The sequence below is a fragment of the Phasianus colchicus genome, chromosome 7 (genome assembly GCF_987193195.1).
Source record: "Phasianus colchicus chromosome 7, bPhaCol1.hap1.1, whole genome shotgun sequence".
NCBI lineage: Eukaryota > Metazoa > Chordata > Aves > Galliformes > Phasianidae > Phasianus > Phasianus colchicus.
The window spans coordinates 36,535,466-36,559,988 of NC_143442.1; the positions used below are offsets into that span (position 1 = coordinate 36,535,466).

The following is a 24,523-nucleotide window of genomic DNA, read 5'->3' on the forward strand; positions in this document are numbered from 1 at the left end:
ATTGTATTAATTCCCATCTTTACCAAAGTCCTAAAATACTGACTTCATAAAGTGTACTTAACAGGAAAGGAAACACAACCCAAAGTACCTGGACCCCATAGTGCAGTATTAGCCCACTGTATTTACAAACCCCGGACAGATTATTAATGAGTAAAGCTTTCATTCCTTTAATATACTATCAAGAACTACGTTCAGAGATGGCACTGCAGTGTGGCTTCATCAGTGGAAATCCTCAAAATACCATTCTGCATAGAAGATCTTGTCTCCACTAAGCACTAGGGTGACCCAAAACATAAATCTGTGGCATGCACTTGATGTGACGTGCATATAGGTACATACATCAGAATCACAGCAGAGAATAAAACACACACACACTCTACGAAGTCCAGAAGCCATACTTAAAGTAGAGTAGTTGAAATGTTGAAAGGATGTGAGTACTGCCATGTATATTCCTGTTAAGAAAAAGCACACGCATACAAGAGGTAGATTTTTGAAATAGAAAAGTTCTGCAACTAAAGCACAGAAAGTAACACAGGGAAGAAGGTACTTGGGAACACTTTCAGAAGAGCTGAGTTCAAAGAAATCACACAAAAAATGAGAATGCTTGGGGGAAAAAAAGAACATTTACAATCATTTCCAACTGGAAATGAGTACATAAAAGAGCTACATGTGGAGGTGCTGCTCTATAGCATTCAGGTGTCTCACAAGCATCTCACAGCCAAGTTTCATGCAGATCAGTGTCCCTAACCCAGGGGTTGCCAGGGGTGCTTATGAACAACTTCTCTGCTGCCCACAGCTACTGTGTCCTGCACAATGAAGAAAACTGATCTTCACACGTCTGCCCTGAGAAGACAGAATTCCTTTTATGCATACACAAGGAATAGTTTCCATCTTCAGGACTTAACACTCAGATGAAAATGACATTAATTTCATTAATTATATAGGCATTCTACTCAAAAGTCCATGAAAATCCATGAAATGAATCTCTCTTGGCTACAGATAGCGTCAAAACACAGAAAGGGGAGCGGCCAAAAAATCATGTGAACGCACTTGTGACTTGGAGACCAAAGTTAACTGGATTCAGATCGAAGTAACTCTCAGTTACTGATTAGAAGAGACGGAGACAATAAATGCAAATGATAAATGCAGTAACCCAAGAAAAAAATGCATGAGATACAATATAGAAAATTAAAAGCAAGGCATCAGAGAGAAAGTAGTCTCTAAGGAAGAACCTTACACTGCAGATTCAAACACTATGGATAAGCCCTAACCTAAGCAGCAAGCTGGGTTAGACACAGATTGCTGTATCTCATTTCATCTCTTGGAAATTACTCAATAAAAATGGACACTTAAAATAAGTTTATTAAATTCTACTGGAACAGCAATAAAATAAAGAGAGCACACTAACCCAGCTACAACTTAACACAGAATCCCTAAGCCGTTACTTCCTTCCTGCATATTCCCCTGCAATAAAACCTTAGAAACCTTGTTTCAAATACTCTCACAATTTCCTGTGGAGGTAACACAACAATCATAGCTCAAACACCTACCACATATCCCTGCTTCCAGTTAAGAAAGAATTCATAGAATCATTAAGGCTAGAAAAGACCTCTAAGATCAGTCAGTCCAACCATCAACCATCAGTACCATGCTCTAACCATGTCCCTCACAGGTACACATGGGATATGATAGATGAGCACAAGGGAAGTGTTCAAAGTACCACAGAGCAGTGAATGCATTTCCAAATTGCACTTCTAAGTCTTTCAGTAAACAGATTGTGTGCCAAAGATCATGATCATCTATTTTCCCTGGTACTTCACAAGAGCTCAGGTGGGAAATAATACACAGATTGAAGAGCAAACTTTAAGAACACCCTGACACACTGCTACCTTTAGACATGTTAAAGAAAGTATTACACTAACATAATAAAAGGCCCCAAACAACATGTAAATACTGCCTTTAGTTTCATCAATGAAAGACAAGCAGCTTAAACAGGATGCATATTTCTATTTGACTTGATACAGTACCATAACCTTGCACTTACAATACCGCAGCCTGCTTGGGTATTTAAGACAGACTTAGTATAAAGTCTCCAGCATATGAAAACTGTGAGCAGTTATTCAATACACAAAGTATAGAATAATTTGATAAAGCATAATATTAGAAATATGTAAGAAAGATGGGTTATGTATTGCAGAAGTCAGTACATTCACTGAGGAATTAATAAAACTCATTTCACGCTCTGGCACACACAAAAGGCCTCCTCTGTGGAAGTATTCCAGTATTTATTGACAAAAGAAGCTGCAATGTAAAAACAGAGTAAGCAGGGAGCTGTGTCAGGGAAGGGACAGATGGGGGTGAGGAGAAGGCTGTGCCCCAGAGGGCGCTGAGCACGGAGCAGCTCCCAGGGCTCTCGGAGCTCAGGGAGCATTGGGACACCAACCTCAGCCATAGGGGTTGGGTTTGGGAGGTGCTGCGTGGGGCTGGGGGTCGGACTGGGTGACCCTGGTGGGTCCCTTCCAGCTACGACTCCACGAGCTTTTCACAATCCCTGATCCTCCTTCCTGATAGAAACTATAATTATATATTTATTTCTCTTTACTGAAATTTCAAACCATTCCACTGTACACTGTTAAACACCTAGCTACTTAGGTGCGGGCCTTTGAACTGTTATGTAGGCCTTGATACTGCATACAATTTTCACGATTAAATACTCTGGATGGATAGATCTTAAGAAGCTGGTTGTGAAATTTGATATCTCTCTTTATATCTCTTGAGATATTCGCTGTAACAGGTTGCTGTGTTACATTTTACACATACTATTCTTATCTTGCAAGTTTTTACAGTTATGATGGAATTTCATCAACAATCTTACGTAAACTTCAAAGGTTAGTCATAATTGTATTTGTGAATTTTAAGGAGATAAACGTGATCCTTATGAATCCATACTGTAAATTCCAGACCGTCCTCAAAGCAAGGCATAGAAATACTCCATTCTACTTATACTCACTAAGCACAATAAATAAATGCAAATTTCCTTCTTAAATCGAATTTTGAGGGCAGCAGACATCAGTGGCTCATTCTTATTGGTCCAGTGTCTCCTGTACACTGAATACTTCCCAGTGATCCAGCAGCAACATTCGAAGTCCATAAGAATAGTATAAAGAAAAGTTTGGAAAAAGGAAGATGAAAATGTAGATTTCTTTAAAGGCAATGAAAAGGTCATATTTCATACAAACAGGAAAGTTCTTGCTAGTAGTAAAACCACAAAACAGAAGAGCCTATGTTTATGGATGAAATACTGATGAGGTACAGAAAAAAGAATAAAGCTAAATGCTGCCCGTAGCTTTGTATGACACTTTGCATGACATTTCATTGTTTCTCCTACCTGACTTAGCCTGTTCTCTATAAAGAATTAGAGAAGATTGTCTGTACAGTCTGTGCAGGCATACAGCACCAGGTAAGCAAAAAGCTGAGTATCAGAACCACCAGAACTCTAAACATTCAGAACAGTGTATGTGATATCTATTGCACAGAACTAGAAACACAAGAATTTGAGAACGTATTGCTTTCAACTCTGGGGTTCACAGCACAAGAAACACATGGACCTGTCTAAGTGGGTCCAGAGTAAGGCTACAAAAGTAGTCAGAAGGCTGGAGCACCTCTCCTGCAAAGACAGGCTGAGAGAGTTGGAGCTGCTGTTTAGCTTCCCATGCAAAATGCAGAAGAGAGAGAAGACTTAGAGGGGGCTACAGGAAAGATGGGGAGGGATTCTTTACTAGGGAGTGTATGACAGGACAAGGGATAAAAGTTTTAAATTAAAAAAGTGCTGGTTTAAGATTAGACAAGAAGAAACTTTTTACACAGCGGGCAGTGAGGCACTGGCACAGACTGCCCAGAGAAGCTGTGAACGTCTCATCCTTGGAAATGTTCAAGGCTGGGTTTAACACGGCCTTGAACAACCTGGTCTGACAGGATTGGAACTGGGGAGGCTTTAAGGTCTCTTCCAACCCAAACCATTCACAATAGGTGAAACACAAATATAACGTTTTTTCTTTCTAAACTATATTGGAGAAAAAGATAAATTATTTGAAATACATAGACTACTGCTCCTCTAGGCCCTTCTCCAAAGGTTTATGTAACTACTTATCTTTTGTACACAAACAAATCCATGATCAATTTTCACTTGACTGTGTATAGAAATAATATAAAAAACATTTCCACAACAGAAAAGATGGCTTTTGTTCCTCCCTGCTAAGTATCCCACAAATAAAGAAAGGAACAAGAAGTTCTGGACCTTCAGTGTTACGGAGATTGAGACAAAGCTCACTCATGGGAATGGTGCTTGAGGGACTAGAAGAAAGTCACTGTCACTCCAGTCTTCAAAAAGGGCAACAGGGAGGATCCAGTAAACTACAGGCCAGTCAACCTCATCTGTGTACCTGGAAAGGCGATGGAATAACTTGTTCTGGATGTCATCACCAAGGACTGGAAGAAAAGAAGGTTATCAGGAGTAGCCAACATGGATTCAACAAGGGGAAATCATACTTCACCAAACCAGTAGTCTTCTAGGATGTCATGACTGGCTGGGTAGATGAGGGGACAGCAGTGGATGTTGTGTACATTGACTTAGCAAGGCTTTTTACATTGTCTCCCATAACATCCTCATAGGTAAGCCTAGGAAGTGTGGGAAGATGAGTGGACAATGAGGCGGACTAAGAAGCGACCGGTTGGCAGAGCTCAGAGGGTTGTGATCCGGAGGTGCAGAGTCGAGTTTGGAGATCCGTACTAGAAGTGCTTCCCAGCGGTCGGAACCAAGTCTTATCTTGTTCAATGACTTCATCAGTGAGTGGGATAAAGGATGGAGTGCACTCAGCAAGTTTGCTGATGATACAAAGCTGGGAGAAGTGGCTGACACACCAGACGGCTGTGCAGCTATTCAGCAAGACCTGGAGAGGCTGAGAGTTGGACAGATTAGAACATGATGAAGTTCAACAGTTTCCAGAGTAGAATCCTACACGTGGGGAGGAATAACAGCACGCATGTGTACAAGTTAGGGGCTGACCTGCTGAAGAGGAGCTCTGCAGAGAAGGTGTCCTGGTGGACAACAGGCTGGCCATGAATCAGCAGTGTGCCCTTATGGCCAAGAAGACTGATGGTATTGTAGAGTGCATCAAGAAGAGCATGGATGGCAGGTCAAGAGAGGTTATACTCCCCCCTCTGCTCTGCCCTGGTGATGCCACATGTGGAGCACTGGGTCCAGTTTTATGCTTTCCAGTTCAAGAAAGGCAGGGAACTGCAGGAGACAGTCCATTGGAGGGCCACAAAGACAATTAGGGGTTTGGAGTATTTTCCTCATGAGGAAAGGCTGAGAACCTGGGGCTGTTCAGCCTGGAGAAGACTGAGAGGTGATCATACCAAAGAGAGTCTATCGAATGGATGGGTCAGGCTCTTTTTGGAGGTGCCCAATAACAGGACAAAAGGCAACAGGCACAAACTGGAACACAGAAAGTTCCATACAAACATGAAAAAGAACTTCTTTACTTTGAGGGTGACAGAACACTGGAATGGGCTGACGAGGGAGGTTGTGGAGTCTCCTTCTGTGGCAGATACTCAAAACCCACCTGGATGCTTTCCACTGCAATCTACTCTAGGGAGCCTGCTGTAGCAGGGGAGTTGGATTAGATGATCTTCAGAGATCCCTTCCAACCCCTATGATATTCTCATTCACACTTTGGCTTACCAGTACTTCTATTTTTTCACTTTAACTCTAGAATAAAGGCCAAATGTTATCATGACAAACTTTAATTAAAGGAAAACCACATTTCACTTTGAAATGTAGCTTTTTCAGTACCTAGAATTTCATAATCTTCTCAAAGATTCCAGATGTATTTCTAGACTTCTAGATGTTTATCGATTGAGTCACCTTTGAAATCCATAGCACAATGCTGTCTACATGTAAGACTGTAAAGCGCACACCAAAAACATGACCCCTTTGAAATTCCACTTTTAAGATCACTGAAAATTTAACTTCAGTTTCTTGATAAATCAAGCATTTTATCAAGAGAATGCATGTTCAGATACCCTGAAAAACTGGTTTGATTTAAATTAAATACATATGTATCATACATACCTGGTCTGTGGATTGTACACTTTAAGGCTATTTATGGATAGCCTGGTGGAGCACAGCACGTACCTGACTTCTGCATTTAGCTCTGCTTTGGGATTTTAATTCAATTTTATTCCAATCACACAGGGAGTTCTTTACTAACCTAGCTGGATGTGTGCCATGAGATCTGCAAGCACCGTGGCAGCAGCGGTGGCAGTAGCAGTACTGGAAGCAGCAGCAGGTTTCCCTCCTGGATGAGATGAGGTGGAAGATGCAGAGGATGAGGTGGAGGAGCCCTGAATAACCCGGTTAAGCCAGGGCTCTACGTTGGAATGGCTCTGGAACGGAGTGGAGGTGATCCGCCCTTGCCGACGCAACGAGCCCTCATCTTCTGATGCTGACGATGTGTCTGTGATTAAAATAATGATGACAGGCATGTAATGTGGGAATGACCCAGCAGACAGGAACATGAAGATTTTCCATGTTCCTCGCATAGCATTCTCATGTGCTACACATGAGATGCATCCATTAAGCAAATGGTATCTTCACATGCACTAATTCTGTTCATTACCATTTTTAGGGAAATGCAACAAATTCTATGTGTTGTAACAAGAGCACCTTGAAGCGAAGTTTAATTTAACACCTGCACTTAGGAAGACCACATTTGAAAAAACTTTCTACCTAAGATACTTAATATACTTTGAATCACACTAAATAAGCATACCATCCTTATGGAATATTTCTGAATAGATAAATTGGAACTTGTCCTCTCTGAATAATTTTCATCACACTTTTTGTTGGATGTATTTTCTTTTCCCTTTTCTTTCCTCTTTTTTTTTTTTTTTAATTTAAAATTTTCACACTTAGGTTCCTTTGACTTTTTTTTTTAACTACTTACTAAAAAAAGGTACAGCGCGAATGAAAGAGACATTTCATTAATCAAAGAATAACCCCATGAGCTTCAACCACAAGCTGACATTAAAGTGCATAATATGTAAATGCTTAGAAAAACATGTTTTTATTGCAGATGTATATTTGTTGCTGTTAGAAGCCTGATAACCATTTTAGTTACCATCCAGTTATTCACAGCGTTTCGTAAGTAAGTAAGGGAAGTTTTGCATCCAATCTTTCTTATGTGCTCAATCAATAAAATAAAAAAGTCTTTTAAAATGTATATAAAATAATCTCCGTTCACTTGGAGGCCAGACTCTAACAGAAGTTTATATTTTTGCCTTTTTTTAAGTTTGAGATTTTCTGCAAAACTTGTTTGACTGTTAAGGAATGCTTGCCAAAAAAAAGGAAGTTACTAAATAGGCTCCATATTCTGTCTCTTACTAAAAGAACTATTGCATTTTAAGAACTAGATCCACAACACAGCACCCTCCACCCCTGGTAATCAAAAGGATGTTCCTACAACAATGCATTGCCCATATCGTGTCAGTTTGTGCAGAGTAGTTCTAAGTCATACATAATGGTGAGGATACTCCTGAAAAAATACTGCAGGCAGAAGTCAGCATGAGCCAAACAACAGCTGAAGAGGAAGACAGGATGTCCACTGCTGCACACTAGAGTCCTTTCCAGACGTGGAGCTCCTGGGTGACAAGGGGTTGTTGCCTCAGAAACCTGCAGTCTTTGTTTTGGAACTTTTCTAAATCCTCTGAACAAAGTGATATGTAATTCCACGACCAAATTTTGTTGAAGCCATATTGAATAGCATTACTTCATCTTTGGCAACAATTTTCAACCACCACATGTTCAATCCTGTTTTTAAGAATATGTGCATTTCTAGCAGCTTCGGGAAAACTGCTCTTAACCAGTGTAAAAGCACAAAACTAGAAATCCTGTTTACCTGAGCAGCCTTTTCAAAGTTAAAATCACAAATGTCTTTTACTTGACCGTCTAGTCAAATATGACAGGTTCCAAATAAAAATACACACGATTGATTTTGAGAAGATACAGCTGTGGATGACCGTTCCTGAGACTGTGCCTTATATGGTATTTCTTGTCTACTCCCACAGTTGTAGTTTTCGCCTGCGGACTACATCTGCCCCTGGAGAGGAGCCAAACCAGCCCTATAGCACTTGCAGCTTTCCCTTCCTTTTAGGCAGAGGCAAACACAAACAGTTCCAGGAACACGTAGCAAAATAGGATAACAAACAATCAGGCTCAGAAAAAAAAGCCCATTTGTGATTTATTATCTCTTCAGAGTGAAAAATAAGAGCGCTGAAAAACAAAGGCTTCTCAGAGGATGCATACTCTGATTGTGTCTGTTACCCAGTTATAATTTCCATAAAGTCCCTCTAAAATTTCTAAGCTTTTAGATATAGGCTGAAAAGCTTTAAATTTAAAATATTAACTGCGTATGAAATGGAAACCCTCAAAGTAAAAACTTGCTAATTTCCAAACAATTCTATCATGAAGAGAAAAGCAGCTAGGTAACGTCTGGCTGTGCGACAACGCAGGAGTTAAGGGCAGTGTGCTGTGTGCAGAATGCTATGTACTTGGCTTGCAGCTCTTCCTGGCTGGGAGCTTACCCAAGAGAGGCACAGCAACCATCGCCCTCTGGGCCAAACATACACTGAAACTGCAGCTCAAGTTCTTATCATGTGAAATGTGGGTGGGAAGAAGAAGCTCAGTGGGATGAAAACAAAAGCACATCAAAATTGTTGGAGCTGGCCAATAACTGCAGTTCCATTACTACTAGTCAGGGGACTTGGTTTTGAATTTAATACTGTAGCCAGAGTACAAGTCCTGGTCAGGGATGGTAACTACCCACAATAACTACTAACAGCCTTTCAGTTATTAACAATGTCTTATTTTAATTGCATTAACTTCTGCAAATGCAAGGATTCTAAGGCAGTAGTTTACATGCTCAGGTCAACGCATTCCTAGCAATGTGAAATGGAAAAAAGTCAAATTAGCAGAACTGCTTTGAAGGAGGTCTGAATTAACCTAAAAAATAACAGCAAAGGCATGTGAAACTCCTGAGCCATCATGACACTGTGGTTATTACATATTAAAAAAGGATAATCCATGAGAGAAGTGTAATGCCTTCCATTCAGGTGCAGGGTATGGGTCATGAGCTTTCACATTTAGACAAGGTTCTATGCACTCTAGTGAAATGATTCTGTAGCACAATGTCTCCTGAAATCAACCCTTTATCAAAAAATAAGCACTTTTTCTTTTCATTTAAAGACTGATTTGAGATCCAGCAAGTCTCATAAATTCCTTACCAGAGTAACAATCTTCGTTACTAGTACCTGACAGAAAAATTAGATGCTTCAAAGCTGATCAGGTTCTTCTCAATTTCAAATTTTTCTTGTTGAGTCAACTCTGCAAATAAATTGCTTGATGCTATTTCCCACAGTATTCTGCTGGAGAAACTGGCTGCTCATGGCTAGGACACGGGTACAGTTCACAAGTAAGGAACTGGCTGAATGGCCAAGCTCAAGCAGCTCCAGTGAATGGAGTTCAATCCAGCTGGTGTTCAGCCACTTACAGCTTTTCCCGGGGCTCAATACTGGGTCCAGTTTTGTTTACATTTTTATCTCGATGAGAGAGGGGATCAAGTGCACCTTCAGTAAGTTTGTGGCCAGCACCAAGCTAGGAGGGACAGCTGATCTGTTAGAGAAGGAGGTCTCTGCAGAGGGATCTGGCCAGACGAAATCAATGGGCCGAATTCAGCTGCAATACGTTCAACCAGGGTAAGTACTGAGCGCTGCATCTGTATCATAACAGTGCCAAGTCTATACTGCTGCATGGGAAAGGTTGCTGGAAAGCTGCCAAGCAGAAAAGACTGTTCATCAGCGGGGTGTTGATGAACAGTCAGCAGAACATGAGCCAGCAGAGCAACCAGGTGGCTAAGAAGACCAACAGTACCTTTGCTTGTATCTGGAATAGGGATGGCCAGCCACCAGGGAAGTGACCATCCCCTTGTACACAGCACTAGTGAGAATGCACCTGAAACACTGTGTTCAGTGTTGGGCCCTCTCTGCTTAAAGGCGACTGAGTTGATAAGCCATGTGCAGAGATGAACACTGCAGCTGGTGGAGGGTCTAGAAAACAAGACTTATGAGGCGCAGCTGAGGGAACTGGGGTTGTTTTGAATAGAGAAAAGGGGGGCTGTGCTCTTCACAGCTACCTAAAAGGAGGTTGCAGGGAGGATGGTGTCAGTCTCTTTTCTCAGCTGAAAAGTGAGAGAATGAAACAGAATGGTCTCAAGAGAGGCTTGGATTGGCCATCAGGAAGAAACTCTTCACAGAGGGCAGACAGGCATTGAAATCGGCTGTCCAGGGAAGTGGTGGAATCCCCATTCCTGGAAGCAGTTAAGAGATGTGTAGATGTGGCACTGAGGGATGTGGAAGATCAGACTGATGTGATGACCTTGAAGGTCTTTTCCAGCCTACGACTGGATATTGTGATTCTAAAATAAGACAATTATTATTGCCTTTTAATGAGCCTCATTTGATGAATTGATGTAGGTGAAGCAATTTCTCAAAGTATTTGGAATGGCCTGATCATTCGTGATTCAGAAATTCATCTAGTGGTCCAGTATCTTCTAAAACTGTCTCCATAAACTGTCTCTTCTCTGCACAACAGATTCCAGAGAGAACACTTAACTCGTCTTTTATTATAAATTAGTTAGGGTTCTTCTTTAGTATCCTACTAAAGCCCAACCTCAGTATTTTTGACTTTAGTGCTAACCATTTGGGCAGGTGTGTTAGAAGATGATACTTTAGCATCTCCTGTTGATAGCATTTTTTAACCCTCCCTCTAAGAAGAAACGATCAGTAGTCTAATCTCTTGTAACTGATAAATTCAACTGCATTCCTCAGCAGGGTACTTCACAAGTTATCTAAATTCTGTAAATCATACTTGTCAATGAAAAGGCTGGAATTTATTTGATGTGATTGTAGCAGTAAATGTTTTCTGTTAAGGAAAAACATATAGTGCTGAATCTGCCAGCCTAACAGAGGCAAGGCTGCCACAGCTCCATGCCCCAACTCCAAGCAGAGCTGAGGCTCAAGCACAGCACACACACATGGGACATGTGAGAGCCCACGTGCGTACAAACACTAATGATCACACAGATAACCCATGCAAACACACACAGGCAGCACCATTGGCTTCGTTCTGCTTTTATCTCTGGCTGACGCAGGCCTCTGACACAAGTACCACACCAGAGGCTAGCACTTGGTTTCCATCACTGCAGTCTCTCTGATCACTGGTATCCAGATGCTGGTGCTCAGGCTCCACTCACTCCTCCTGCTCACACCATGGAAACACGAGCCTCAATGACCTGCTGTTCTACATATTGCTGGCACGTCAGTCCACTCACACTTCTCTCTACAGGCACACAGACCCTAAATCTATGGTTCAGCTCCAACTGCTGGACCTCAGCCTCTCCCCACACATCAAACAAGGAGTCCTTTCACCCAGGAAAAGCGTTAGAAACACTAGTCAGGGCACGCCAGGCAAGCATACCCTTTATATAATTGGCCTTTTATACACCCTTACTCCTATTCTCCCCATACTTGTTTCTCAAAAAACGACCATCTGTTTCTCTACTTCAGTTCATCACCTAAACACTGTGCAATCCTAAAACGTCTTTCCCCTGCATCCCCCAACTTGCCCCACGCTCCCCTGGCAGCACCTGCCTTCCCAAGACCAGAAGGTGCTTGAAGTGCTTACCAGCCCTGGTGGGTCTCATGTGTGGATAGCAGGGCTCAGGCTCTCCAGGGACAGCCCTGGAAAAGCCTGGAAAGGGTGATCTCTTTCTCTTCAATTTTTAACTTGGGCTCTCACAGATGTTGCTCTCCGTGCTCTCCTGGGCCTGTGGGGATGGGTCAGTGATGGGCTGATGGCTTCTGGAATGGGTGTGGAAGGAGCTGGCACAGGGCATTTGTGGGGCTCCCCCACCTACCACTTTCCTTCTGCGCTCCTTTGAATGTATGAATGAGCTGAGCACTGATAATATAAACTCACAAATTCTGCACAGTACATAGAGGGAAGATATCATGATCTTTTCCTAGGGTCTCTCAAACCCCTAAGACTTTCCTCCTTTGATGTAGCATGCAGATCCCTGATGGAGTGTGTACAGCAGTGGTTGCAGGGACACCATCAGAGCTGCTCCCAACCTGTCCTGAAGGTAGCCAACTAGAAAGATGCCTAGTTCTCTCAAAAAAACATGAGGCAATTTTTTCTAGTTTTAAATGCCAAAGGAGACAGAAAAATCTAGCTGTCCTCCCACTCCTTTTTCCATCCCAGTGGAACTTCTGGAAGCCAGCTATTTTTTATTACTGAATCTCATGCAGAATAACAGTGTGTTCTTTTCTTGTCACGACACACTTAATTCCAAATGCACAGTGACTTGGCAAACTACAGGAATGAGACAAGGACAGTAATACTATATAAACTGCATCACTGATTGTTACATCAGAACTTATTTTGGACAGTGAAAAGGAATACTGCTTGGAAAAGCTAGTAACAGAAAATTTAGGGCCTCTCTTTGAAGATTCAATATACAGATGGTCTTGAAATATAACTGAATTTTCTCCAGCATTATGTTCCATGCAATTCGTAACAGTTTCCCTGTTTATACATGACCTGTACACAAAGAAACTCAAAAGCATGACAGCCACCCTGCTGCATTAGTTGCCCTTATGGGCTTTCGAGTATACACATAGTAAAAGAATGATCTAACAAAAAACTCAGTAATACCTTAAAGGAAAAATGTAAAGATTCTGGAAGAGCAGATTGAAAACTCCAGAAGACAAATACTTTTATCTAATGAAATGATCAAAGAACCCACACAAGAAAATATAAAACTGTATAACTAGGAAAAAAAAACGGAATTTCCTTTAAAAGGTGTGAATAGAAGAAAGAAACATAACCCAGGAAGCAAATGAGCAACATAGCATATCTGCTCTTTTACAGGAATAAGAAAGAAAATTGATGGAGAAGGGCACTAGAGGTCAGTGTGCTTCTACTCCACAGCCACATTAGGAAGGGTAAGAGCACATCTTACTTCAGAGCTAAGAGAAATGCCTTGTTGTTGAATACAATACTGGCCCCTATACACCAGATAGCAAGACGTATCTGGAGAAAGATTTTCTTCATGTCTAGAGAATTCATTGTGAGCTTATAGAAAGGTTATTTATTTACTCAAAAAAATTAAGTAAACATCCTGATTTAAACTATCTGAGCAATGACAGCATTTTAACATTTTAAATTACTCACAGCTGAAACCATCTGATGAGCATTCAGCAAGCTAACGCAGTAACATAACACTGGCATATTTTTTAACTCTTAAAAAGAATCTTATGCAACCCAAAGTAACATACTCAGAATTCTGACAGAATTGCCAAGATTCTCACTTTCCAAATGGGACATACTGCAGAAGAATGTACCTCGTACATAAAGGGCAACTGCTCACCCTATTGTAGCTTTTAAGTGTACCTTTAGCAGCTACAGAATTTCTAGATGAAACACTAAAAATCTTGTAGAAAGCATAAATAAACAATTACAAATAATACCCGATTCAGGAAATGCAGCTATGAATATGGAAGAAGTTCACTGCAATATACTTACATCTTGGCAGAACAAACCATTTGCTCTTTATGTCTTTCTAACAAGTTTACCTGGAAAGATTTACATATGTCAACTCAATAGATACCTGGAGGTGTGTATGTTTCTACTGAAGAGTGCACAAGAACAGACCGTCTCTTTGAAGGCATAGGCATTTTTCTTTCTTTGTATTTCGCAAGAGCTGCCTGCACTGCTTCAGTGTGGACATCTACATAGAAAACAAACACAAAAAGTTAGGAAATTAAATTCAATCACAATTTCTTTCTAAAAACACAGAAAGCACAAATGCCACCTTTAACAGCTCAAATACAAAATCTGAACTGCACATGAGGGTTCTTATTGCTTTTGTCCTAAACCCAGTCCAATTGCTTAGCTGACTTGTGGAACAGGTTCTCAGCCTCAATGAGAGGCTGAGCAGAATGGAGAGCAGAAAGGTCCAAAGTTAAATCCAGTAATGTGGTTTTGCACTCTGAAGCTGTTACAAGTGCGTCAACCAGTTTTGCTACTAATCTTAGTTCTCCAAATAGCAGCAGCTTAAACAATCTGTATTGTCTGCCTCTAGAAATGGCTGCTGCAAACTAGTGTCCCAAATGGCTGCATCTCTCTGATAAGGACTGACAAAAAAGAAAAAGAATACCTTGCAGGATGTACCTTAATTGTGCTATGACATTCAGAGAGCACCAAGGTTAATTTTTGACCTGTCAATATGTGTACAGACTGGAGATGTTGTACCAGCTAATTGACCCTGTGCAACTCTGCAAGCTGATTATTGTTTTGACTGATCATTAGACACTTCTGCAAGCAGCAATAAACCCACTGCTGTGACCCATACACTTGTTGTTGGAATTGGTTTGCTCTTTAAAAACTTCCACCAGATGTTCCTTATGGGTTTTTTTTGTTGTTGTTGCATTTTGCTACTGGACTTTTGCATTTCACTACTGAAATGTTACTTCCCATGTTAAGAAAGCAAGTGTGACTCGTATGGGATCAAACTCTCTTACACAACAAGAAAACACAATATTCTGTGACTGCCACAAACAGTTTCTCATGAGCTGGAGCAGACATCTTGTAGCCTGTTCAGTACGTTGTACATCAGTGCAGGTTATGTACTGCAGCAGGACGCTCAGAAGGGCACAGCACTACAGAGCTAGCTGTTACAGGCTGAAAAACAGTTACCTGGATGAAGTGAAATAGTGGAAAGGGAAAGCAGAGTTGCTGGGAAAGCATCTTCAGATGCTCTAAAGGCCAAAATCAGGCAGCAAAGAGTCTGAAGAGGAGGAACAGGAGTCTTCATAGAAACTGCACGTCCTCATAGGAGGAAAACCAGCAATAACAGCAACACACTGGATTACAGTGTCCTCTGAATCGTGGGGTACATGGCATCGAGGGGTGTCAGCCTGCAAAAATGTCTGCAAAGCCTCTGCATTTCTCACCTTGTCTATCACACTGTCATCATTAGACTCTGAAATGTTAAGTGCTGTTCAGGGAACACTTTCATAATTTATTGCTGACATTATTTATTAACAACATTCCACTGATGGAAATTTTCAGTTAATATTTACTGGTTGGAGATAAAATCTGTGGGTGACAAAGATTATTGTTAATTTAAATGGAAGGCAACTCTAGAAAACCACAAAAAACTGTTTGCAGCAGATTATTGTAATTGCTGCAAAAAGAGATCCTGTTCCACTCTCACCAGTTACTCTTACAAAGACGCAGAAAAACTGTTAAGATGCAAAGAAAGGAAAGACAGATGTAAAGAGAAGGCTGGAAGGCAATAAAGAAGTAAGATTCTCCCCTCAGAAGTCCGAAGAACAAATAAGGCATGCAACTGATAGAAGAAGCAGTAGCGACCAAAATTACTGCCTAGATGTTGTGAAAGATAAGCAGCTTTAACATGTGCCAACAGAGTGAAATTTACAGGTAATATTTCAAGTTGCTGCTGGTGGTGGACAACAACTTTCTGCAGAAAGTACTTTCAGCACAGTTAAAACCTCTATGATAAACTGAGACCACTTTGTGAAGCACAACAGTGACTCTTTATGCCAAAGTATTTGGGGGAATAGAGTGAAGCTATTTAAGCAGTAACTTATGTTTTCTGAGATGTGCTGTCAACGTTTCTATTCATACTCCACATATGCATAACTCTCACAGCAGGAATAGCCACGGAAAACAGCATCAGCAGTCATGTAAAGCATTCGAAGATTAGAATCAACCAGATGATTCAATATCCGTTAGAGTCAGAGCACAAAAACTGAGAAATCCTTGTATTTTTCTTTTAGTTTATCTCTTCATTCAAATACAAAAGACAACCACTACTTCAATAAACCTGAAACAATTTCTTTGGTTAAAAGTTAGAGGAAAAAGTGAAAACAATTTAGTCTCCTGGCATCTCTACTTACATTTGTTCGGATAGGCATAAATTAAACATAAATTAAATCAAGCAAATGCTTCACTATTTGATTTGGATATCACCTGAGCATGTTAAGCCTTACCATACATCAGGGAAATCACATACATCATTACCATACATCAGGGAAAAAGAAATCCAATAACATATGTTACATGAACTTTTTCTGCCTGAGTTTAAACTTCAAAGTGAAAAGATCATCCTAGGCAAAAATTTTAAAGAGGAATAAGGAACAATGATGGGATTTTTCATTGGCCATAAGTGCAAAAAAATAATCTAAAAAGCCACCCATCAGGTTTTATCTCAAATAGCTGCCCATTAGCAGGATTGCCTGAACACTTAATGATCATTCAGAAAAAAACTGTTAATAGAAAGCAAAAAATATTGCCTTCACTCTAGACCAGTGAGACTGAGAGCATTTTTTCAGAGTTACTGAAAGTAACTATAAATGTATTTAAATCAACAATACCACAAAAATATTAATTCTAGGAAAAGAAGCAGCACTGACAATTAGCACTGATAGACTAATATTTAAAAGCCACATCTATTAACAAGCAATTATCTAGCTGAACTAGATACCTGCTACATCCTGCATTGAAAGGCTAAAGAGTCCTACACTAAATTTCCCCCAAACAATACCAGCAATACATCAGGGCTGTTTGCTTGCTTTCTGCTTTCTTTTTGCTTTAAAGTATCCTTGGCACAAACTAAGTAAGATGCTTGAAGCTGTAAGACAAGAAAAGTAAAAGTGTATACAACATATATCTATGGATCCTCCCAGCTCTCTTGGCTATTAGTTCCCAAGTATTCTCTATTTGTAATTGTGCTCTTCTTGCAAATTTCATTTCTAGTAGTTTAACACAATCAACCTAATTATTTTCTTTCTATCAGGTTCATGACTCACCTTGTAATTTACCTGGAAGCTACTTGTTCGCAATGCCTGGAACAAACTTGTTCATCATGGCTGTAATTCAATCACTAAATCTACTTTCTTAGTAGATATTCAGCAGTAAAATTACACTGAAGGTATGTTAAAATGCAGATGCGAATATACATGACTAATTTTTACATTAGTCAAATATCTCCTTTCATTAACTTTGATACTATGTAATCTCTGAAATTCAGGACCTTCCTTGTACAGCCAACAATATGAATATGAGGGTTGCTCAGAAAGTAATGCCTCCTGTTTTATGATGTTGGCCCATGATGTCAGAGGCAGATGGTGATGCTGTGGCAGTAAAGGTTGAACTTTCCCACCATATCCTGTTACATTTTGTTGCCATGTGACAGATGGTAGCAGAGGGGCAGCTCCCCATCGTGGAAAAAATCCTACCTGTTGACATTCATCAACACTTCCTGAACATTTAGAGTTCAAACAGTGGATGTGAGCACAGTTCAGAGTGGATGCTTCATTTCTGCAGTGACAGCAGTCATCTCTGCTGGTAGAGATTTTTATGAGCACAGCATGCAAGCTCTTCTTCATCACTGGCAAAAATGAATACCTAATGGCAGTGACTACGATGAAAAATAGCATTTTGTAGCTGAGAATTAGCTCTATCAAATAGTGCTATTGTGCTCTTCGTATCATTTGTAGATTCCATGAAAATAAATAGGAGGCATTACTTTAAGAGTGATCAATGTAGAATTATGGAACAACTTGGATTGAAAGAGACCTATAAAGACAGATAAAAAGATACCACCAGTACCTTTGACACATGGTGATCGTTATATCCCCTGTATAAAGAACATAAACAAGATGACAGTTTCACAGAATGGCACAGGTTAGAAGGAACCTAAAAGCCCATCCATTTCCTACCTCACAGCTGTGGACTGGCTGCCCCACGAGCTCAGGCTGCCCAGGGCCCCATCCAGCCTGGCCTTGAGCACCTCCAGGGTTGGGGCACGCACAGCTCTGGGCAGCAGTGCCATCATCTCACCGCCCTCTGAGTGAAGAATTTCTTCTTCCTAACATCTAATTTCCCGTCTTTCAGTTGAACTGTTCCCCTTTGTCCTGTCAGACCACGTGCAAAATCGCTCTCCATAATTTTAAGATCCCTTTAATCCCAGGAAGGCCGCATTAAGGTCTCCCTGAAGCGTTCTCTGAATAAATCCAACTGCCTCAGTCATACTTTATAGAAACACTCCACAAATCTTTCCCAGGAATCCTTATTCTCAGAACATTTAAGGTGTCTCATTCATCCTTTGATTTTTCAGAAGGAATCCATGCAGATACATCAAATCCATTCCCAACACAAGTTTTTTTAAATGCCAACAATGTAAATATGATTGATGTGCTACTGTAACCAGTGGTTACAAAGCAAGGAGAGCCAAGAATAACAGCATATTAAGGATACACAGTACATGTCATTACTTGCACTGTCTATAACCAACACTGAGGTGCATAATGACCATAGAAAGCAAAATGAAAAATTAGTTATGAGTTCAAATGTATTTATCAGAGAAAAGCTTTCAAACACCACCTTTTTCTCACTATTGTGACAAGGGGTTTCATAGGGAAACAGTGTATTCTGACCACCTGTAAAGCAACAATGGCTACAGGATGTGATGATGATAACAATATTTTCACAGAAGTTTTCAATACAGGTTAGTCACAGGGGTGTCCATTTAAAATTAATGTAGAATATCCATTGTAACATTTCCTTTTTTTGTGCACTTGTTTTAAACCAGGAAATACTTGAAAGTGAGCTGCAGTAAATATGACAACCCTATAACCTTTCTTAAAGAAGCAGCCTAGTCAAACAAACAACAACAATAACAAACAAAACAAAACAAAACAATGAAAAAAGCAGAGCCCACATGCTATAGTCTTCTAAATGATTAAATAACTGCTCTAGAGGCTGGAAACCAGATCAGCAAACAAGAGAAAATTGTTAAGCATGCGGTAAATTCACAGTAATAGAGAAGTCACAAAGCATGGCTACAATTTCTTCCCCTCACAAAAAGCTCCTTGAAAAATATTCATTAGCTCTCCCCTTCTCCCAAAATACTCCCAGCTTCCTCATTAGCTATACATACTATGCTGCTGGTTATTCTTTTCAGTTCAGACACCTCATGTTTTTGCTGCTCAACTTTCACCTACCAGATCGGAAGCGCTCATCCCTCGAGTTCGTGGAATGTGATTTCTGCTGTTTGGACACAACAGCCGTAGCTTGTGAGGTGCCTGGGACTCTGTTCTCTGCTTGCAGGGATGGATCCACACCTGAAATAAGAGTTTTATTTCAATACAAATTCAGGTTCTCAGATAAAACACCCGCTTCTCATGCTTAAAGTCTACCACCACCCTTGACACCTACTTACGAATCAACTGGTGCCTGAAGTCTTTTAAAAATAGAATTGTCCACCTGCATTTTAAATTCTTTAAAATAAAACCAAATTTGATGTGATTATTGTTTCACCCAGAACATAAAAATCACTTCTGAACAGAAAAAACAGCTTTGCTCTTATTAGCATACAATCATTTATCATTAGGTGTTGTGTACCCCAAATCCATTTGGATGGTGGAGAAAAGGGTTATGGAGAAGAGGGAAAGGGACCATATTCACCCCCAGCTTAACATGAGATAACAAGAGAAACATTACAAATATGCTTACAATCACACTTGGAGATGCTGAAATGACACAATTACACTGTTCTACCTTTCAAATAATACTTGAACCATTTTGTCCAATTCCTTCCAACTCTAAAAATAAGACAGCTAATATTTAGGAATCCACACGTCTCTTTAATCTACATCCATTTAATAGAAGAATACTAGGAAGAATCACTTTTTAACAAGAACGCTACAACTAGTGAGTTATTGTGTAAAAGTAACAAAACTTCTTTATGTTTTTATATTTCTAGTTAGAAAAAAAATGAGGGCAACAGAACCCACAGAACTAGTAGGATATTTGTTTCTGTAAAAGTAACACACCAGCCTGATTCAGTGGCAGTAGCTACAGTTCTCAGAGACGTCTCAAGGCATTCATTGGAGATTTTTAATGAAATGTTACCCTTCCTCTGCTTTGCCTCTGAACACAGTTGTTCACAAATGTATGTAATGCCAAAAAGCGATGCCATGAATAAGGTGTGACTGTGAAGAGATGGATATCTTTCTCTGCTAAGATAGATTTGCAGAAGAGTAGTAAGGAGACTTGATCAGTCCTTTCCTCGAGGTGAATACCTGATTGCAACCTTGGAATGTGTATGTGAAAATTCACAGACAATGTATTTATGTTGTCTGAAAGCGGAATAAAAAATGTATCAAAAAAATAGACAATGTTTTCAGCAATCTTGAAACCTGTTCTCTAATTCCTTTATCAAACGGAAAGCATGGCTGTGTATTTTTCACTCTTCACACGACTGTGTTTAGACAAAATATCGAAATGCATGACATGATTTGTCATAACTTGAGCCTGCCATAATCTAAGTGTCATTCTGAACACTGCTTATTACCTGTGCGTTGCCCCCATGTGGTCTGAATAGCAGAAACACTAATGAAATGCATGTATTGCAAACATACTGCAGATTTTTTACACTTTGTTGAGCTTTTTGAACTGCTGAAAATTACATGTCAGCACCAACGGGCATTCTGGATATTTCTTCGGCAGTGAACGTGTTAACTTATTAAATAATCTTATGAGATAGCACAAGCCCAAGTTTAATAATTAAATAAGGAAACTTGTATTTCCTTTTAATAACAAAACCATGTGCCTTCACAGGTACACAAACATAGGCAGGCTGAAACATCAGTACCAGCAAGCACTGTGTTTCACCCAGCACAAGCTGTCACACATAAAACACACAGATGTCCATCTGTAGAGGGCCCAAGAGGCACAGTGAGACCTAAACCCAAGTGTTCCCAAAGGAGAACAGCTGGGTGTAGAGCTGAGCAAGGACATGGTGCTTCACTCATTTTAAAGAATGAAAAAGTTTAAAGAGCTAATGCTCCCTCAAGCACCTTGGCAGAATTTTGCTTTCAAAAGAAAATCCAATTTAATCTACAAACTGAACTGATTCAGTGTATCAACACTTGAAGAGCGGTTAAAATGCTCGAGAAATGCATTTTGCATTTCATGCAAACAGAAGTTTTACATAGCCACGAGTCAAGAATCCAGCAAGGTTTGTTGATTTACAAACAGCAAATAACTTTGTATTTCATGAAAAAGATTCAAGCAAGTCTCCTCAAATACAGGTACAAAAGGGTAATGTGATAACCAAGGCAGTGGAAAAGACTACAGGGAGGAACAAGCTAAGCTGGATTTCTCCCTGTGTACAACAATTCCAAAAAAATCCAGTGAATACAAGAGGGAGAGCCTTACTCAATAACGTGCAAAGCATTGGCTCAGTTGTGGTTGACCTAATAATTCTTTTGGGGTGAAGGAAGCAATAAAAGGGAAAAAATGATTTTTTTTTGCTATTTTTTTTTTCCAGAAGAGCATTACTAATTGTTAGTGGAGGAAGAAGCTCACAACGCATTCTCAACTCCTGACTCTTTCACAGTCCTACTGCTCCTCCATACATGCCTCTCTCCACAGAAACCAAAAAACCAACGAAGTTTCAGGCCTCTGCAACAATGTGTGGGCTATACGTGTAAGCAAGCAACTGCAGAACCTTGGAGTCAGGACCCCTCAGGCTACGACCAAGACCCTGTCCCACTCTACAATCCACCATGCCCAGTAAAGCTGCCCAGCACAATCTGTGGTCAATGACATTGTCCCATCTGGCACAAGGCTTCAGTACTACATAAACCTAGAAAGATGAGCTAACTGGAATAACCAATCAACAGATGAAAAGCAGTCCATACAATGCTGCTGAGCTATGTGCAACTTGAGCTCTGCTATTTGGCTGTGCCAGCAGTGGTGATGGAGGAGTGAGGATGAGAAGGTACCTAAAATAAGCATAAAATAAGCATGAGAGAGTTTAAAAAGGCTTACAAACTCCAAAACCTGAACCTCCTTTTTCTCTAACGCTTACAGGGTAGATCCTTGTGGATTAGCATTAGGGCAGTTGAACTGTGACGAAATAACCAGCAAACCTCAGAAGTTCCCTTTAAATTATGATAACATGCAAAATTAGTGGCACTGTTGGAAATCAGGTCTGTTTTTCTTCAGCTTAAATCTCTGGGGTTTGTTCCCCTTTTCAAAGAATGAGCTGTAATAAATAGCATTTCGGTAAAAAAAGTAAGATGCTGCATCTAACTATCAGAGTACACAATCACATGCCAGAAAAATCCTGCTTCACAAGCTTGGTGAACTTCTTAATTTATTCTGCTTCTACACAAATCACTACCTTATTCTTCAGCAAAAGCAGCTGGATAATTAGGCCACCTCCCCCTGTTTACAGCGAAGATCTTTACAAACATAACATTCTAAGAAGTACACATTGATGAAACACAATCCACTATTACTATAGTTGGGCAATTTTTAACTTAGCTAAAACCACCAAAAATGAAAAGTCATCTTAAAGAGGCTGCTAGGTGAACACTTGGTCCAATCAACTGGAAAATCTGAATTAGAGTTATTATTTGAATCAGAACTGTATTTGTCCATCTACTGACATTGAAGAATCAAAGCTACTAATGACATTTCTAGTGATTTTGTACAGGCAAAAATTATTTTACCGTAACAGCACTGCACAGTTTCTTGTACTAGGACACTTTGCTAGCAATGCTGGGGAAGATGCCTAGCCTGGATAAGATATGCAAAGATAAAAAATTCAAAAACAAGTTATAAAGCAGTAGCACTCATTCAGGGTACACAGTCTGAGTTTGCGAGCTCTCCAGGGCAAAGCACTGCTTCTCTTGTTTGAACAGATTCTCAGCACAATGCAGAAATGATCTCACCTGAATCTGCAGTCAGAAAGCATTGAATAGCAACTTGAATCAGCTTTTATTTTCCCCACTTTCTCTGATGTTCTGAAGTCATGTTCTAAAATACATACATTTTTGAAATGCCAAAGTAATATTTCCATAATTAGTGCTGGAGTACACTTGTCTTTGCAGTGCCATAGAAAACTGGGATTAGAAGAGACCACTGAATGTCATCTTGTCCAAACCTCTACTCAGATCCAGCCACCTGAACCCACTGTTCAGGACAGGCTATCCAAGGCAGCCACAACCATCAACCCACAGATGGCTCTGATGGAACAGCTTCTGTGCTTGATGTTCAAAGAATCATAGAGTATTCAGAGTTGGAAGGGATCCATAAGGATCAGAGTCCAACTCCTGGCTCCACACAAGGCTATCCGAAAATTAAACTGTATGTCTGAGAGTAGCGTCTAAATAATTATTGAACTCCAGCAATCATATTGATTTTACTAGACTGGTGTTTTACTAATGCTAAAGGTAAATGCTTTCTTAACTATTCTGTATGTATACAAATACAGCTACAAACAAGTCTTTCCTCCTTAGTCCCATAACTACTACGGCGTGCCCGCACACATCAGAAAAATAGACATTTACCACAGTCTGTTGCACTAAAGAGAGAAGACTCAGGTTTGTGAATCATGTGTGTACAAATGTCACCTTAAGAAAAATGAGCAGCTTCTGCTGCAATCAATTTGTGACCATGTAATGTGAAAGCTTGCACTGTTGGAAATAGTTTGAAATAGTTGAACATTACAACTTGAAAAATAATACTTTTGAAAAGGTCAACTGAAAAGTAAAGTCAGAGCAATTAAAACAGCATCTCAACAAATCATTCATTTTGGCTTTCAACACATCTCTGCCCAGTTGTATATCATGCTTCTGTCTGCAGAATATGGCAGATCACATTAGAGAGCTTTGTTGAGAGGACAAGGGAAGAGGAAGCTGAAGTGTAAACTTCAGGTTCTCTGAATGTTATTAAATCTTTTTGCAGCTGTTGAATTGGCTCTACAAAAAAGAAAGGAACAAGAGGTGACAAACAGGCTCAATGCAGTGAAAGAAAGGAAAAGGTATACAACAAGGCTGAAAACAAAATAAGGGTGGGCAACAGCTCCAGGCCAACCTCTCAGTCCCTACCCAATCTAGGTGGTCTTTGCCTCCCTAGGTGGTAACTATCCAGTAATCACCAAATGGACCACAGGAAAAGATGAATTGCTTGGACCTGACTACTGCGGTTCAGACTGCTTGAGAACCACCTGCTTGAGGACTTCTCCCGATTTTTCTCTGAGTTAAATTACCAACATTTCATTTCCTCTGCTACCAGCAAGCTCAAAATGTTTGCTGTACCTAGATGGATACAGCTACACTGATGGTGAGACGACTTTTATTTTTTTTCACGAAAATTTACTACGAAAAAGTCAACCTAACAGCACAATTTCCATCTTATACACCCAAAACAACATATTGGGAAATTTGATCAAAAATGTTTCCTACTGTAATGCTAAAATCAGTTAATTAGAAAGGCAGATGAAAGTAATCTCTTGGTATTTTCAGA

General features: G+C 40.1%; 1 protein-coding gene across 2 annotated transcripts in view; it reads right to left on the minus strand.

The window, feature by feature from the left end:
• DIP2A (DIP2 acetate--CoA ligase A) overlaps window positions 1–24,523 on the minus strand; it is a 104,623-nt gene that overhangs the window by 44,086 nt on the left and 36,014 nt on the right. For both annotated transcript variants that reach the window (XM_090144580.1, XM_090144579.1), the window contains exons 3-5: window positions 19,207–19,326; window positions 13,785–13,904; window positions 6,273–6,518 (exon numbers count right to left, since the gene is read on the minus strand). In XM_090144580.1, the coding sequence (XP_090000706.1) occupies window positions 6,273–6,518; window positions 13,785–13,904; window positions 19,207–19,326 (486 nt within the window). The remainder of the gene's footprint in view (window positions 1–6,272; window positions 6,519–13,784; window positions 13,905–19,206; window positions 19,327–24,523) is intronic.